The sequence below is a fragment of the Dipteris shenzhenensis genome, chromosome 6 (genome assembly GCF_047967505.1).
Source record: "Dipteris shenzhenensis isolate YYH24624 ecotype China chromosome 6, Dip_SZ_1.0, whole genome shotgun sequence".
Taxonomy (NCBI): Eukaryota; Viridiplantae; Streptophyta; class Polypodiopsida; order Gleicheniales; family Dipteridaceae; genus Dipteris; species Dipteris shenzhenensis.
Genome location: NC_141601.1, coordinates 17,278,840 through 17,296,869, shown reverse-complemented (window position 1 = coordinate 17,296,869; position 18,030 = coordinate 17,278,840). Strand labels below are relative to the sequence as shown.

General features: G+C 44.4%; 1 protein-coding gene across 1 annotated transcript; it reads right to left on the bottom strand.

Annotated features, from left to right (window-relative positions):
* Positions 1-13,755: 13,755 nt before the first annotated feature.
* LOC147900868 (putative pentatricopeptide repeat-containing protein At3g01580) lies at positions 13,756-17,779 on the bottom strand. The gene is made up of 3 exons (XM_087376327.1): positions 17,434-17,779; positions 14,507-17,285; positions 13,756-14,414 (listed from the first exon to the last, which is right to left on the bottom strand). The coding sequence occupies exons 1-2, from the start codon at positions 17,657-17,659 to the stop codon at positions 15,145-15,147; spliced, it is 2,367 nt and encodes a 788-aa protein (XP_087232453.1). The 5' UTR covers positions 17,660-17,779; the 3' UTR covers positions 13,756-14,414; positions 14,507-15,144.
* Positions 17,780-18,030: the final 251 nt, after the last annotated feature.

Genomic DNA, 18,030 nt, shown 5'->3' with positions numbered 1-18,030 from the left:
GCCCCGGGATGTGCGCTCCAGGTTCTAGACGCGGTTTTGGTCCAACTTGCGACTGAGGAAGATCTCATACTTCTTCTAGCTAGCCGCCCACAAAGGCTTGCTCATTGGACCGTGGTTGGAGCAGATGCGAGTGGAGGGGTAGTGCCATTGTTGCTCTGATGGTGTCTTGGAGACTATCCCACATTGCTTATAGAGCTGCCGTAGCGCAGCGAGGATCTGGAAGAGAGCCCTCAGGATCATGACACATATGCAGAGTCTTCATAGGGACTACACCTAGGGGATGGTGGCTTAGTTGACAGAGGGAGGACACGTGTTTCAGATTGATGAGATCTCCCCAGCCTACCGGATACAGGGTCAGAGCATCCAGAAGATTGCACTCCATGAGGCAATCCCTTCTGATAGCCTAGCTCCTCCTCCTCCTAGGAAAGACAATGTTTGGGAGGTGGTAGCCAATATCACGGCTTGGAACATTTGGCTCGCTGCAATCTTGTGATGGGTAAGCACTCGATTCCACCCTCGACTACCCTAGTTGCCATCTGGCAGGATATCATTTACACTCTACGGTCCACCTGGGAGCGTGGGACTCCACGCTCCAAGGCGACTATCGAGAGGCATGCTTGTTTCTGCAAGGCTTGGCCTGCAGGTGTTTTCTACATCTTCACTCCACGAGGGATTCGTTGGCTGTATAGTCTGTTGAGATATCGAGCTCCACTCGTGATATGCCAAGGTGACCGTTGTGCATTTATGTCACCGACTTGTTAGCTGCAGATGCAGTTGGTTCACCGCCCATGAATAATAGCTGAATGACAGCTATCTTTATGTACTCTAGTTAGTGGCTCAGTTAGTATGCCACCTAGGGTAGCTGAGTTTGGTTTGAGACCCACATATAGGGTTCACCTATTCCTTTTGTACTTAGAGAGAGTTCTTTGGGCTTTCACAACTAAGAAGAGGAAAATTGTTTTCAGCCTCCACCTTTGTGTGTATTCCCCCATTGTGTATGTGAGAAAGCTGCAAGTGAGACTCCTTACTTCTCTCCCACTCTCTTCACATGGTATCAGAGCTCAGATCGTGGTAAGGAGCTCAAGAAAGTAAACCAAGTTCGCGGTGTCTTGGTAAGAGGATCAGTGTTGCTCTCCTTTTTTGAGTTTGGGAATCTCTGCAAGTAGCACAGCCAAAAAGTACAAGAGTGCACTGTCTCAGATTGGGACGCCCTTCGCGGTGTGGCAAGAGGACAGTATATGCTGCGGGCAAGGGCAAAGCCCATGGTGACATTATTTTTTTGATTCGAGGCCATTTCGGGGCCTGTTTTGGTGGTGGAAGTTTTCCGCAAGCACTCAAAAAAGTGCCTTGGAGGCAGAAGTTGTGTTTTTTTCAGTGACAGAATATTTTTGCAGTGTTTTGTAATGGCATCAAATGCTCTTTTACAAATAGTCACTGAAAAGCTTGACAAGAACAACTTACAAGCATGAAAGTTTAGAATGACAAATTTCCTTTTAAAAAAAGGCTATTGGGAGTTCATTACTGGAGCTGAACAAGAACCAGTTATTTCTAATGTTCCAATCAACAGGAGTTGCATGCATTTAAAGGCTGGCATGAGAGAGCCAGAAAAGTTATGTACTGGCTGTCTATCAGTATTTCAGATTCTATGATTGTGCATATTCAAGATGCAAGCACACCGAAGGAGGCGTGGGATACTTTAATAAAAATGTATAGCACAAATACGCAAGCCAGGAAAATGTAGCTCAAGCAAGAGTTGCATGATGTATAGAGAGAAAATATGAGCATGAATGACTACCACATAAAGGTGAAGAAGATAACAGATGCACTTGCTTCTATTGGGTCGCCAGTGGAAGATGATGATTTAGTTTCTGTGACCTTGAATGGTCTAAGAAAGGATTATACACAATTTCGGACATCCATTGCCGTCCGTGAGAATTTTCCTGATTTTAAGGAGTTGATTGCTCTTCTAATTTCTAAAGAGCAGAGAAATGGTGGTGCATTTTCTTCAAGAGGAACTTCAAAAGAAACTGTCTTCTACTCAAATGCTAGAAGAGGTAGAGGTAGAGGTAGAGGTAGAGCAGGCCAATCTGGAGGCCATGGCAGAAATCAGAATATACAACAAATTCAAGAAAACCAGTCCTATGGAGGAGGACGTGGTAACTTTAGAGGCAGGGGGAGCCAAAGAGGTCGTGGTGGATGGCAAAGAGGCCAAAATGCAAACAGCAATATTGAATGCTACTACTGTGGTAAAATGGGTCATATGGTTAAAGACTGCTATAAAAAGCAGAATAACATCATGACTGAAAAATTGCAGCAAGGCAATTATGCATCCTCTAGTAGACAGGGTGATGACAGAAATGAGCATTTGTTTGTGGTGCAGCACATGACCAATTCTGTGACAAGTACAGAAGAAAGCAATGATGTGTGGTATGTTGACTCAGGTGCATCAAACCACATGATAGGTCATGCAGAATGGATGCAAGATGCAAGAAAAATGAAAAAATCAAGATTTGTGGAGACTGGTGATGATACTGCACATCCTAACGTGCAGATTGGTAAAATTCCTTTGTCTATGCACGATGGGAAAAAGAAATACATGTCTGATGTATTTCATGTCCCGAATATCACTAAGAACCCGGTTTCTGTTGGTCAAATGGTTGAGCAGAACTTGCAGGTCAGATTTAATCCTCATGGATGCTTTGTCGAGGATATGAAAAATAAAGGTCGCTTGATAGTAAAAGGGAAGAAGAAGGACAGGATGTTTACATTGGATGCGGACATGCCTGAATTGAGTGCAGCAATGTTTGCACATGGGACTGGTGTAGTGCAGATATTGATATCCGGCATAAATGCATTAGTCATGTTAATGTACAGCGACTTAAATTAATGCAAGCCCAAAATATTGTTGCAGGATTGCCTTAGTTCAAGATTGCAGAAATGCATAAGGTATGTGAAGCCTGTCAATTTGAAAACCAAGCAAGGAAACCATTTCCTAGACATGTTCAAGAGAGTAAGAGACCATTGGAATTAATCCACTCTAATGTGTGGACTACTAAAGCTGCATCTATTAGAGGCTGTCATTATTTTGTCACTTTTATTCATGACTACAGCAGAAAAGTTTAGGTGTACTTTATAAAAAAGAAAAGTGAAGTGTTTCGGTATTTCAAAGCTTTTAAAGCTATGGTTGAGAAAGAAATAGGCTTGCAAATAAAATGCCTAAGGTCAGATGGAGGGGAAGAGTACCTCTCAGATGAGTTTGCAAGGTTCTTGCAAGAGCATGGCATAAAGCAGCAATATTCATGCAGTCATACCCCACAGCAAAATGGACTTGCAGAAAGAAAAAACATGCATATTGGAGAGGTATCTCGTGCCATGCTCAACGAAAAAGACCTGCCAGGTTATTATTGGGCTGAAGCAGTTGCTACAATAGTCTACATAATGAACAGGACTCCCGCTGCAGCAATACATGGCATGACGCCAGAGGAGAGGTATATTGGTAGAAAACCAGATATTTCTCATTTGAAAGTTTTTTATTACATTGCCTATGTTCATATGCTAGATGAGTTGAGATCCAAGTTGGATCCAAAAGCTGAGAAGTACATCTTTATTGGTTATTCTCTGCAACAGAAAGGGTATAGATATTGACATTGAAGCAAAGGAAGGTTGAAGAGTCATGTCACAAGTGACAACAAAAGAAGTAGAATTGTTTTGTTTTGTTTTGAGAGATATAAGCCTTCTACTCGTAAGTTTACAGTAAGCAGAGATGTTTTTTACAAGATGAGCAACTGGTATAAACCAGTAAATGTGATTGATGATGTAGATGCACAAAATGATAATGTTGCACAAAATTCACAGTAGCAATCACAAAATATTAGTGGACCTGTAGTGTCCTCTAGCAGTGGTTCACATACTTCGTCATGAATACGCAGATTGAGATCGTGAGGATCTCCTCAACGCAATGCAGATAGTGGTATGCAAATATCACAAAAAGGAAAAGAGAAAGTAGATCAGCCCATGTTTGATGTGAATGCAAGTCACTCTTATGTGAATGGTGAATCCAGTGGCTCAGAACAGAGCCTTGCTAATGAGTTGGGTATTCCTTCTGTTGTTACACATGGAGTAAGGAAGACAAGGGATGTTTTGAGAGTATTCAGCAACTGAGCAATCCCCAATTTACGGGGCAATCAACAAGCTCACAGGCCAGCCAAAAGGCCAGCTCTCTCAGCCAAACAAATGGCCAAACCGACCAGCTGGTCTGGCCGACCAGATCTGGCCGACCAGCTGGCAGGCCCACCGACCAGTTGGCAGGCCCAACCGACCAGCTGGCCGACCAGCTGGCAAGCCCACCGACCAGCTGGCCGACCAGCTAGGTCTGGCCTATAAAAGGCCTCTGCCCTCACACTTACAATACAGGACAGGACCTGCAGCTGCTCCTCCATCTTTTGCTGCAGGCCCGCCTGCTCCATCTACCTCTCCTCTCCACTTCTGCCTCCTCTGCTGCCTCCTCTGCTGCCTCTCCTTCCTGCCTCCTGGCTGCTCCATCCTCTCCTCCAGATCTGTCCCAACTTCTGCTCCTCTGCTCAGATCTGCTCCTCTACTTCAGTTCAGCTCCTTCTCCTCCAGATCTGTCTCCTTCTGCTCCTCTTCTCCAGATCAGCTCCTTCTGCCCCAGATCAGCTCCTTTTCTTCATCATATTGCTATTCCAGATAGCCTGAAGGTTCCTTCCTCAGAGCATGCTGGTTTCAGCCATTTCCTAGGGCAGCTCCAGCTCCCATCATCCTCGTCATCATTGAGCTACATGGAGGACTGCGTTACGCTCCCTCTGCTGCTATCTTTTCTACTGTCTCTCTACATGGAATCATCTTTCTGATTCACCTCAGCCACGGTCCTTCAGACACGACGGCTTGAGGTTCTTGTATTCAGTTTTTCATATTACCGACAGGCACTATGTTTTCTGAGTTCCGTTCTTCAGTTGTATCTGAGTATTGTCTATTTTCTGATCGCTCCACTGCAAACCCTATGGTTTCTCTATCGTTTCTCTATATGGTATCAGAGCCATGGTGAGCTAAAGACCCCAGAGCCATGGTGATCTAAAGATCCTGCTTCTTCATGGAGGCCATAGGTACAGGGAGCATCACTCCTATGAACATATCAGTTTCCTCTTCATTCCGCTGCGCACTAGGGGAGAGAACTCCATCTTCTACTCCCATCCCTCCCTCCCTTTCAGAACTCTATCTTCTACTCCCATTCCTCCCTCCCTTTCAGAACTCCATCTTCTACTCCCTTCCCTTCCTCCCTGTTCGGTTTCCGGCTTGACACTCCCCATTCCTTCGAAAGAGGGGGTCATGATTCTTCACCACTACCGCCATCGGCATCGACTTCCAGGATCTACAAGTTCTCCCTAGGCGGGACCCTTTCTGTTCAGATGTGTCTAGATGACTGTTGTTTAGAATCTACTACCTGCATGGAGGCGGGGATAGACTCCTCTCTCCTGAGGTCCAAGATCGGACACACACTGGCTCCCTGTTCAGCTCCGACCTCTCTGGATTATCAGTACTGCTACGACAAATTTGTTCTTTGCTCTTTCCTCCACCTTTCGGCGGTGAGAGGGGGTGGCTTATTCTCTCAAGCTTCACGGTGTTCTTATTTCTATCTGGTATCATACGTGTAACTACGACACTTGAGGAAGTGAACAATTCCCTTGCAAGGGCACTCCTCTTGTGATCTTCTATTGGGCATTTCACAGGGATAGCCAGCACCATCATCGACATCCCTACACGAAGCTCCCAGCACATAAATGTTTGCCCCTCAAAATTGGCAATTGAGAGGGGGTATTCAGCAACTGAGCAATCCCCAATTTACAGGGCAATCAACAAGCTCACAGGCCAGCCAAAAGGCCAGCTCTCTCAGCCAAACAAATGGCCAAACCGACCAGCTGGTCTGGCCGACCAGATCTGGCCGACCAGCTGGCAGGCCCACCGACCAGCTGGCAGGCCCAACCGACCGGCTGGCCGACCAGCTGGCCGACCAGCTAGGTCTGGCCTATAAAAGGCCTCTGCCCTCACACTTACAATACAGGACAGGACCTGCAGCTGCTCCTCCATCTTTTGCTGCAGGCCCGCCTGCTCCATCTACCTCTCCTCTCCACTTCTGCCTCCTCTGCTGCCTCCTCTTCTGCCTCTCCTTCCTGCCTCCTGGCTGCTCCATCCTCTCCTCCAGATCTGTCCCAACTTCTGCTCCTCTGCTCAGATCTGCTCCTCTACTTCAGTTCAGCTCCTTCTCCTCCAGATCTGTCTCCTTCTGCTCCTCTTCTCCAGATCAGCTCCTTCTGCCCCAGATCAGCTCCTTTTCTTCATCATATTGCTATTCCAGATAGCCTGAAGGTTCCTTCCTCAGAGCATGCTGGTTTCAGCCATTTCCTAGGGCAGCTCCAGCTCCCATCATCCTCGTCATCATTGAGCTACATGGAGGACTGCGTTACGCTCCCTCTGCTGCTATCTTTTCTACTGTCTCTCTACATGGAATCATCTTTCTGATTCACCTCAGCCACGGTCCTTCAGACACGACGGCTTGAGGTTCTTGTATTCAGTTTTTCATATTACCGACAGGCACTATGTTTTCTGAGTTCCGTTCTTCAGTTGTATCTGAGTATTGTCTATTTTCTGATCGCTCCACTGCAAACCCTATGGTTTCTCTATCGTTTCATAGAGAGCACCTAGTAGTGAGCCTATTTTGCGCAGGTCTACCAGAGCTAGGTATCCTCTGGATAGGCTGAAATATGATGGATTTACAGCCATTCACTATGCCTATATGGTCAAAGTGATACATGAACCAGAACCCACTTCTTTTGAGCAAGCCATGGGAAAAGAAAAATGGGAGAAAGCCATGGGCAAAGAAATGGATGCCTTGAAAGCAAATGCTACATGGGAATTGATGCCTTTGCCTAAAGACAAGAATGCAATTGGTTGCAAGTGGGTTTATAAGGTGAAGCACAATGCAGATGGTTCTGTGAACAGATACAAGGCAAGATTAGTTGTCAAGGGGTATGCATAGACATATGGCATTGATTATGAATAAACATTCAGTCCGGTTGCAAGGATGGCAACCGTAAGAGCAGTCATTGCTATCGCTGCATCAAAGGAATGGTCTTTACATCAGATGGATGTAAAGAATGCTTTTTGCATGGTGATTTGCAAGAAGAGGTCTATATGGAGCAGCCACCAGATTATGTTCATGCTGTTCATCTTGAGTTTGTTTGTAGGTTAAAGAAAGCCTTGTATGACTTGAAGCAAGCACCCAGAGCATGGTCTGACAAGATAGGACAGTATCTTGTCACTATTGGCTTTCAGATTTCCAAGGCAGATTTCTCACTTTATGTGAGAAAAACAGAGAAAGGCATTATGTTGCTTGTCATTTATGTTGATGATTTGATCATCACAGGTGATAGTGATGAAGATATCCTTCATGTGAAAATGTTATTGAAGCAGAAGTTTGAGATGAAGGATTTGGGAGAGCTGCGTTACTTCTTGGGCATTGAGGTGATTAGATCCACAAGTGGGATATGGCTCTTGCAGAGGCAGTATGGATTGGACATGCTGTCCAAATATGGGATGACAAGCTGTAAGCCTATTTCAGTTCCTTTAAAGCAAAATGTGAAGTTAAGTACAGATGCATGTGAGCTTCTGGAAGACCCTACTATGTACAGACGCATAGTAGGAAGTTTGATTTATATGACTATTACCAAGCCAGATTTAAGCTATGCTGTTGGGTTGATAAGTCAATTTATGCAGACTCCAAGGAAACCGCATTTGGATGTGACTAGATGCATACTGAGGTATGTGAAGTCCACATTGCAATATGGACTATTTTATGAGACTGGGGTTCAGATACAGTTGCATGGATATATTGATGCTGATTAGGTTGGTAGTATTTCTGATAGACGATCTACCAGTGGATATGTGTTCTCTTTTGGGAGTGCTGCAGTCACTTGGAGCAGCAAGAAACAACCTACAGTTGCCTTGTCGAGCACAGAGGCTGAGTACAGGGGTGCAGCAATGACTGCATGTGACGTGGCTTGGTTGCGTAAGCTACTTTATGATATGCATCAGTCTACAGATGGACCAGTTGTCATTTATTGTGACAACGTGAGCAGTATACACTTGGCAAACCCAGTCTATCATGCTAAAACAAAGCACATTGAGGTGCATTATCACTTTATGTGGGAGAAGATTCTAGAAGGTTTTATTGAGCTAGTTTATGTCAGCACATAGAATCAGGTAGCTGACATATTCACGAAGGCATTGGACGCAGAGAAGCTGCGCAAGTTCAAAGACATGCTTGGTGTGCGGGAATTGGGATTGAGCTCGAGGGGGAGTGTTGAGATATCGAGCTCCACTCGTGATATGCCAGAGTGACCGTTGTGCATTTATGTCACCGACTTGTTAGCTGTAGATGCGGTTGGTACACCGCCCATGAATAATAGCTGGATGACAGCTATCTTTATGTACTCTAGTTAGTGGCTCAGTTAGTATGCCACCTAGGTTAGCTGAGTTTGGTTTGAGACACCCACATATAGGGTTCACCTATTCCTTTTGTACTTAGAGAGAGTTCTTTTGGCTTTCACAACTAAGAAGAGGAAAACTGTTTTCAACTTCCATCTTTGTGTGTATTCCCCCATTGTGTATGTGAGAAAGCTGCAAGTGAGACTCCTTACTTCTCTCCCACTCTCCTCACATAGTCCCCCCACTTGACTGTTAGCCCCAGTTCCACAGATCCCCTAGGCAGTGAGCTGGGTTTCTCTGGAACAGACCGGTTTCTTTCAGTCAGCCTTTTCCAATTTTATTCCATACTCAGCACCTTCGAGGCTGCTGTCTTGTATGAAATCTTTCAAGCACTAATAGAAGGTTCCTTTCTTTGAAAATAAAAATAAAAAATGCTGAGCTTCATGCTGGTTGTAGCCAACTGATCTTGAATCTCTTCGGCCTTTGTGAACACTGGATCTTCATCACTAAGTTGTACTGAGAGAAGTTGAGGCTAAAGATCTCCGACATAGTTATAAACAAAAAATGGGGACCTTAAATTGGGACAGACGGCATTAGAACCTAGGCATAGCTAGACCTTGCTAGGTAAGGTTGTTTTTTGGTTGAACTGTTACAATTATCATCATTGTAGATATATTTCTTTATAGCATGCAATTACTATTCGTGTATGATATGTTGGGAGTATGGAAACAAGGAACATAATAGAGGGGGATAAATGTGGCAAGGCATGGTCATCAAATCGGTGTGCATTGTGGGCTGGCTGATAGCATGCTGAAGTGAAATGTGCTAATGGCACATAGTCACGAAAATAGGTGGTGGCAGGGAACATTGCTAATTTATTCTATTAATAAAAATGTGCACACACGTGTTTAGGTCCTAGGGGCAATAGAAAGGGAAGGGTGCATTAAGGTGCATTGAATGGTAGATGCATGGGTCATAGGCTAAGGGTAGGTGTAAATGGGAAGATGGAACTTGAGTGATCTCAAGGAACATTAATGAAAGGGTTTCACCCTTTCATTGTGAATCTCACGTAGCATTCTTCATTCACCTTGCATTCATCCGCTATCTCTCTCCTACCTTGAATGTAGGTCGAAAATAGAAACAAGTACTCTCATGAGGGCGCTCTTCCCCATTGGAGGGCCAATCAGCATTCAAATTCTGCATGCATTGCACACAGTTGCATTCTTGAGAAGGCTGGTTCTTCACATTTGGTATCAGAGCAGTGACGGTCCATTACCGGGACGAGAAGAGGGTGAGAGAGCAGCGTGTGGAATTGTGATGGGTGCGACTCGCGGACGGAGGGGAGGAAGGCGCGATTCGTGATGCAAGCATCTGCGAGCAGAGAGTGGAGGCACAACGAGCGGTGCAAGCAGACACGGACGACGAAGAGAAAGGCACGGTCAGTGAACGTGGGACAACTAGATCAAGATCGGGTGGCGCAACGTTCGATGACACGCTTGCTGCAGAGAGCGCACTCTGTAGATTGTGCTTTCCGGCCTACAAACATCTCCTTCCTTCCCAAACCTGAATTCTCGAGGTTCTGGAGCAAGGAATTTTCTGAAAATTTTTTGTCTTGAACGATGAACGGGGTGTCCTCACGGGGTGACTCTCCTCTCCCCCCGGTGCGAATAGACCCTTAAAACCCTTAAACCGTAGGAAAAACAGACCCCCCCGTTCTCCCCAACGGAAAGCGTTCTCCCCAACGGAAAGTCGGATTGGAAGAAGATTTTAAGGGGGTGATCCACCCATCAAGTACCCCCTATAACGGTATCTAGAGCTCCAATCCACTCAAAATAAGTAGCCCAAACGGAGCACACCAGTTTACAGCAGAAATACAAGAAGAAAAGCCTAAAAGAGAAGGAAGAATAGGTCATTTTAAGTGTTTTCTCGACACAAACGAAGCCGGAGTCGGATAAGTACCACCAACTCTACAACACTTGACTTTTGCTGTAAAATAAACCTCTTTTCTGAAATTACAACAAGTCATTTTCTCTCTTGTATTACTAAAAGGAAAGAATGGAAGGGGAAGGGATATTTAATAATGAACTTGTCCTTTTTCCTCTGCTACTAGAAGGAGATAGGGAGAGAACACCATCACCTCCTCTTAAAGAGGAGGATGTAGATGAGAGTTTTACACATATTGAGTATGATAGCCCACGTATAGAATTACCTTCATCTCTCCTTCAAGAATCTCTTAATAGGGAGTTTTCCCTCAGAGATGAAGGGAGAAACGAGTTCATCCAAGAGCAAGGCGCTGAGTTTATGCCTTTAACTCAAAATCCCATACACATGGATTATAATCCAAGTGCAAGAGGGAGAGAGGAGTCTCCCGTTAATAAGCTGGTTTCTCAGCTTGGCCATATGATTGAACAGTCCATTATGAAAAAATTAAGGACTAAGAGAGTGGGGATAACGATTTAAGCACCCCCTCAAAGAGAGCTAAATTCAAACCCCGAGAGAGAATAGAGTTCCCAAAGTATGATGGAGCAAGAGAGGCGGATAAAATCCTCAATTGGATTCACCATTTTGAGCTATATTTTGCCCATCGAGATAAGACCGACCACGAGAAGCTTGCTCTTGCCACACTACATCTACAGAAGGATGCTTTGATGTGGTGGTCTTCATCACAAACGGGAAAAGAGCTTATTCTTCAATGGTCCAAATTTGTAGAGCAGCTTAAGGCCACTTTCATGCCTCCGAGGCATGAAGAAGAATTGACCTTCTGCTGGGAAAGGTTCAGGCAATTTGAAAATGAGAGTAACGCTGAATTTACAACTAGGTTCTGGAAACTCTCTTTAGAGTTACCTGAGAAGAGCGAGGATGATAGAAGGAAGAAGTATTTAGCAGCCCTAACCCCGAAAGTGAGGTATGAGGTTGAAATGTTCAACCCAACCACCTTGAAAGACCTCACTAAATTGGCTGAGATTGTTGAGAGGAAATTGAATCCTCGTAAACCCTTCAACAAAGGAAATGAAAAAGCTATTGTACAAAATGTTAATAGCCAATCACGTCCTAGATGGATACCATTTCCTTCCATGACTGACAATGACAAGAAAAAGCTAATTAAGGAGGATAAATGTTTCGGATGTAAGAAACATAAGCCAAGGCATCCATGGCATAAATGTCCTACTCTATTAGCCAAAATTGCTAAAACAAATTCTGTAAAAGGGAAAGCCAAAGCATCCAAGCAGGAGGGTGAGGCTTCTACCTCCTCATCCTAAGACTCTACGGTGAACATATTACCAAGAGTAAATGCTATCCATTCAGCCAACACTGGTGTATGGATGTGTGAACTGAATAGAGAGTAGGCATATTCATTGTAGAGTATAGACGCAGAAAAATCCGTGTAGAGCGTCTGATAGGAGGATTAGGGCTGAAATAGAAGAGTTGGAAAAAGAGATTGAAGGTCTATAGTTTCTATAGACTAAGTAGCTCTCCATCGCAAAATCATCTATAGCCAAGGTCTCTAATTCAATAACACATTTGGGTGAGAGAACATCATTTGAATACTGACCAATTTGTTGAGAATATGTTTCAGCTTATTAAGCAGGTTACTGTAAAGAGATTTCAGCAGCTAAGTATTCATAAGAGGATTCTGAGCATGAAGAGATACTTAAGAGGCACTGCAGTGGTACTTTTGCATTTTGAATATTCAACATCAAGAGGAATCATAACTTGAAGATGGGATTTAAATTTTGATTCAAAAGAGATAGTGTACTACCAAGAGAAGACTATTTGCAGATCATGAAGAGGAGATGCAAATGCAGAAGTAAAAGAGAAGCGTACGCGCAAGAGAAAGAGACAAGAGAGGATCCAGAAGAGGACTTCTGCCCATTCAAGCAAGAGGGAGTGTCATGACGAGAGAAATCACTAATCCGTGATTAGTAGACGTTGAAAACATTATTATATATTATACGCCGATGGTGTAACATGTATTTGTATTTATGATGGACACCGACCGATTTGTTATGGCGGTGGATCATCTGAGTAGATAGGACTAGTCGAGCTGGAGCCACTGCTTCAAACGGCATCGAATTTGGACATGTGATACTTATTCTACTAATAAAAATGTGCACACGCGTGTTTAGGTCCTAGGGGCAATAGGAAGGGAACGGTGCATTAAGGTGCATTGAATGGTAGATGCATGGGTCATAGGCTAAGGGTAGGTGTAAATGGGAAGATGGAACTTGAGTGATCTCAAGGGACATTAATGAAAGGGTATCACCCTTTCATTGTGAATCTCACGTAGCATTCTTCATTCACCTTGCATTCATCCGCCATCTCTCTCCTACCTTGCATGTAGGTTGAAAATAGAAACAAGTACTCTCATGAGGGCGCTCTTCCCCATTGGAGGGCCAATCGGCATTCAAATTCTGCATGCATTGCACACATTTGGGAGGCTGGTTCTTCACATGCTAAAGTCAGCGTATTACTCTTCTTCACAAGAGATAATCAGTTCAATTTGAGACAATCAGGATAGGCACTTTGTGTTACAAGTTATTGAGTTAGCTGAGGGTAAATGGCCAACTAGCTCAACAGATAATTCTGATGAGTGGTGGATTGATGATGGATTAAGGGTGTCCTGCATTTAGGAAGCTTAAAGCTTGTCACCTAGTTTTCTGCTTTAATTGATGGTTGTAGGCCATTTCTGCAATCCCATGCAGTTTGGGCCACACTTGAAGGACCCTCTTCCTGGAGACATATATTTAAAAGAAGAACCAGGTACCTAAATTTAAATTTCTGCAGTGGAAGATTATGCACCAGATTTAAATAGATTCTGATCTTTCCCTAATTTGGATTGCACTTCATGGAGCTTCACTCTATTCCATTCCGCGTGTAATTCCTGGACTAACTATCAGTCTTCCACTGCGGGATACCCTCTGTGTGAGACTTCACTTTTCTAACAAAAAGGAGTATAGAAACTACCAACCTTTTCAAGAAAGGGCACACAAAAAGCAAAAAACCAATGACGTTCTTCATTGAAGGTTTATATGTACCCATGCAGTCCATTAGACCAACAAGGTTATGGATGCTTGCCCGATTCTGTACCCTGATGATCCCAATGGTTATGACTTCAACATTTCCAATTCACATGAGGATTCAAATTTGAGGAGTCTAACTTTGAAGAACATGCAAATGTCATTGGCAAAAAGAATTGTAGGTGAAACCAATTGTATTTAGGCCCTATGGACACACAACAGGGCCCAAGGAGGATTACAAGGTTAGTCTAAATAAACAACCCTAAGTCTTTGAAAGAGGCCATTCTTTATGCTCAAATATATGATAACTTGACTCGCAAGCTGACAATGGCATAGTGGAAGGCTATTCAACCCCACTTTCTAGATTCCTTTTTTCTTCAAAAAAGAAAAGAGTTTCACAAGCATAGTTGTATAAATTGACATACCTCAAAAAAAATCAAGAAACCCAAAAAATAAATAATAAAAGTTGCAGTGATGCCAACGACCCATTAACACCCATAGACTCTAAGGTTGTGTTTCACGTGGATGGGCAAGGTCCAAACAGGGTAAGATGTCCTCATCAAAAAAGCGTACCTATGGATCCACAAAGCAGCCGCCATGCCAAGCTCATACGATTCACGCACATCTTCCTCACCTCAAGATATCAAGAGGCTTCTATCTGCATGAAGGTAGTATGCACACATCCCCTTTCTTTGGACTTGCATAGTGGCATTGGAATGGGCACTTGGCTTAGCAGACAGACGTGTTTCTGAAAACTGCAGATTCAGGATTCTCACCACCTTTGTTTTAGCAGCATAGCAGAAACCATGATCTGACTCGATTTCGTTCTCCTCTGAATACACATCACATTTCAAATAAGATAGATACTGGCTGCTATAATTGCAATAGCATCACCTGGTATCAGAGCCAGGTTGGAGAAGTGAAAGAAAAGCATGAAGCTGAACACGAAACAAGAGAATGCTTTCCTTTCACTTCTCCAACATCACCAACAGTCCCTACAAGCACACTCTCCTTCGTTGCAGACATGAAAGCGGTTTGCATCCCTGACAGGTGGTATCAGTGCAGTGGCCATATGATATTCGAGTCTGACAACACATGTTGGTTATTGAGCACACATGATAGCCGCCTTCTATTTTGCCCACAAACCCATCTCTATTTGCATCAACGAACATCTTGTGACGGCCATTTGCAAATCTGATACACCAACGCTTCCTCGTTTTTAGGGAAAGATCTCTCATTTTGCTGCTTTAGGAATGTCCTGTATAGCCCACTAAAAATGAAATACACAATTCCACTATCCTCAGTCCAATTGGCACCAACTCTGTCCTGGCTTTCGCCATGCTTGTGTTTTTACTCACTGCCTCAATCTTCTTCACTTCCTCCTGCATGTGAGCATCTGCATAGATATTAGACATCAACACGTAGTGCCCACAAACCCATCTCTATTTGCATCAACGAACGTCCTGCGACACCCAATGCAAATCTGGGATATACCGACGCTTCCTCGTTTTTAGGGGAGATCTTCTCATTTTGCATTTATCACTAGAAACAAAATACACAATCCCACTATCGTCAGTCCAATTGGCAAACTTTGCCCTGGCTTTTGCCATGCTTGTGTTTTAACTCACACTGCCTCGACCTTCTTCACTTCCTCCTGCATGTGAGCATCTGCATAGATGTTAGACATCAACACGTAAGCTGCAGCAGCCTTTTCATCCAATTGCACTGCATGTTCAAAGGCCAGTCTTCCAAGCTCTACATTACCCCACTTTTGGCAAGCACCCAATATCGTCTGCCACACAACAAGATTAGGATGGAAAGGCATGTTCTTTACAATCACTACTGCCTCATCTAATTGACCTGCACGGCCAAGAAGATCAACTATTCGAATGTGGTGCTCAATCGTTGGACTGATGCCATAGTCTTTGCTCATGGCCTCAAAGTACTTCTGGCCCTTATCCACAAGACCTGTGTGACTGCATACAGTAAGAACATTAGAGAATATGATGCTGTCTGGCTTTATACCTTGTCCTCTCATTTTCTCAAGCATATGGAAAACGATTTCACTCTCTCCTTGCTGGGAGTATCCTGCCATGAGTGCTGTCCACGAGACTATATCTCGAAATGTTAGCTTGTCGAACGCCTCCTGTGCTTCTGGAAGCAAGGCGCATTGGGCATACATATCCACCACGGTACCACCAACAACAAGATCTCTTTCCAGCCCCTTTCTAGAAATGTAGGCGTGTATTTCTCGGCCTTTGTCTATGGCTCCTATGCTGCCACAAGCTTTCAAGCTGCAAACAAATGTGGCAGCATTTGGAAAGAGACCCTCCTGTTGCATCTGTTCCAGGCAGTTCAGCGCCTCCTCACCAAGTCCCTGCTCAGCATATCCTGCAATTAGTGCAGTCCATGAAATTATGTCTCGATTTGGCAGCTTGTCAAACACTTCCTGTGCTTCTGCAAGTGAGCCACATTTGGCATACATATCCACCAAGGTGTTGCTAACAACAAGATCTCTTTCAAGCCCATTTCTGGCTATCTCGGGATGTATTTCTCGGCCCTTGTCAATGGCTCCTATGCTGCCACAAGCTTTCAAGCTGCAAACAAATGTGACAACATTTGGAGAGAGACCCTCTAGTTGCATCTGCTCAAAACAGTTCAGGGCTTCCTCACCAAGCCCCTGGTCAGCATACCCTACAATTAATGCAGTCCAAGAGACTACATCTTGAACTGGCAGCTTGTCAAATGCTTCTCGTGCTTCTGCAAGGGAGCCACACTTGGCATACATATCCACCAAGGTGCTGCCAACAACAATCTCTCTTTCTAGACCTTTTCTGGAAATCTCACAGTGTATCTCTCGGCCCTTGCCTATGCCTCCTATGCAGCTGCTGCCACAAGCTTTCAAGCTGCAAACAAATGTAACAGCATTTGGAGAGAGACCCTCCACTTGCATCTGTTCGAACATTTTCAGTGCTTCCTCACCAAGCCCCTCCTCGGCATATCCTGCAATTAATGCAGTCCACAAGATTATGTCTCGAACTGGCAGCTTGTTAAATGCTTCCCGTGCTTCTGTAAGCAAGCCACATTTGGCATACATATCAACCAAGGCGCTGCCAACAACAAGTTCTCCTTCTAGCCCTTTTCTGGCAATTTCAGCATGTATTTCTTGGCCCCTTTCTGCATCTCTGAGCATAGCACAAGCCTTCAGTACAGCTACGAGGGTATACTCGTTAGGGTGTACAGAATCCTCTTGCATTTTCTGGTAGAGGTTGAGCCCATACTTTGAATCCCCGCATTCAGTATAACCCCTGATGAGAGAAGTCCAAGAATACACATTCCGATCAACCAACTTGTTAAAAACCTGCTGAGCATCGCACATGCTTCCAACTTGGACCAACATTGGGACAAGGTAATTCCCAAGAGACTTATAATCCTCCAGCCCACTTTTGCACATGTAGGCATACAAGCGCTTGGTATACGCTAGAGTTTTCTGTGTTCTGCACTTATGCAAAATGCGTGTAACGTTCTCGATTGAAGGCAGCTGGGGCATCCGTTCCATAGACGTGAGTGCCTCCTCTACGCTGACCGTTTCCCACCCAGACATGAAGCTACACTCCTCGACCTGACCAGTAGATGCTTTAAGCTTTTTCTCAAGCATGTCTTTAACCCAGCCTGAATGCAGACTTGCTTTGGTCTCTCGATTGTCCCACCAATCGGAGGGATCCGTGCAGTACTCCTTCCATAAGCGCTCAGTCCCTGACGTACCTACGAAAGTCAAATGCCAGAAGTAGTGATGCTAAGGACAGCCCTCCTCCGCTTTTATAACTAACTTATCCATGTCAAAACGGACAAAATTCTTAGCCAGGTGTTCTCAATTTCGACTGTTGCATAAAACACTCAAGTACGGCAGTACCTGAAGGCAAACATTCCTCCACCATGGCTCCACTGCTCCGGGGGGAAGCCATCGGAGAATGAGGGCTTGATTGGCTGCGCAGATGAGCTGCGAAGTGCGGAACTCCGCTTGTTAGAAACTCCGGGCCACGGACGACGATCGGGCTACACGATTTCAATGCGGTTGCGTCCGATGCATGAAAGGGAACCGTGCGGCCGTCTCTATATATGTTCTTCATCGTCACCATCGCCAGAAAAACTCAAGGAACTGTGAGGTGAATTGGGGAGGAAGAAACATGATGCTTGAATGAAACAAGTAAAAGAAATGAAAGACTTTTGTAATTCATAAGGCCTGCCCAAAATCTAAAAGAAAGAAGGTAGCCAATGGAAAGAGTCTCAATGACAACAAGATGAATTACATTCATAAGGCCTGCCTTGAATTTAGATTGTATATTGTGTAAAGAAGCGAGTGATCTGACTAGTAAATGAAGTTTGTACAGTATGACTTGTGATCATTTGTGTTGTTAGTGCATACGTGGTCAATTGTGGATCCATGAATTGTTGTTGGATGGTCTATTAGTTGCGTGAAATTCTTAAGGGTAAGGAAATTTGAGAGCTT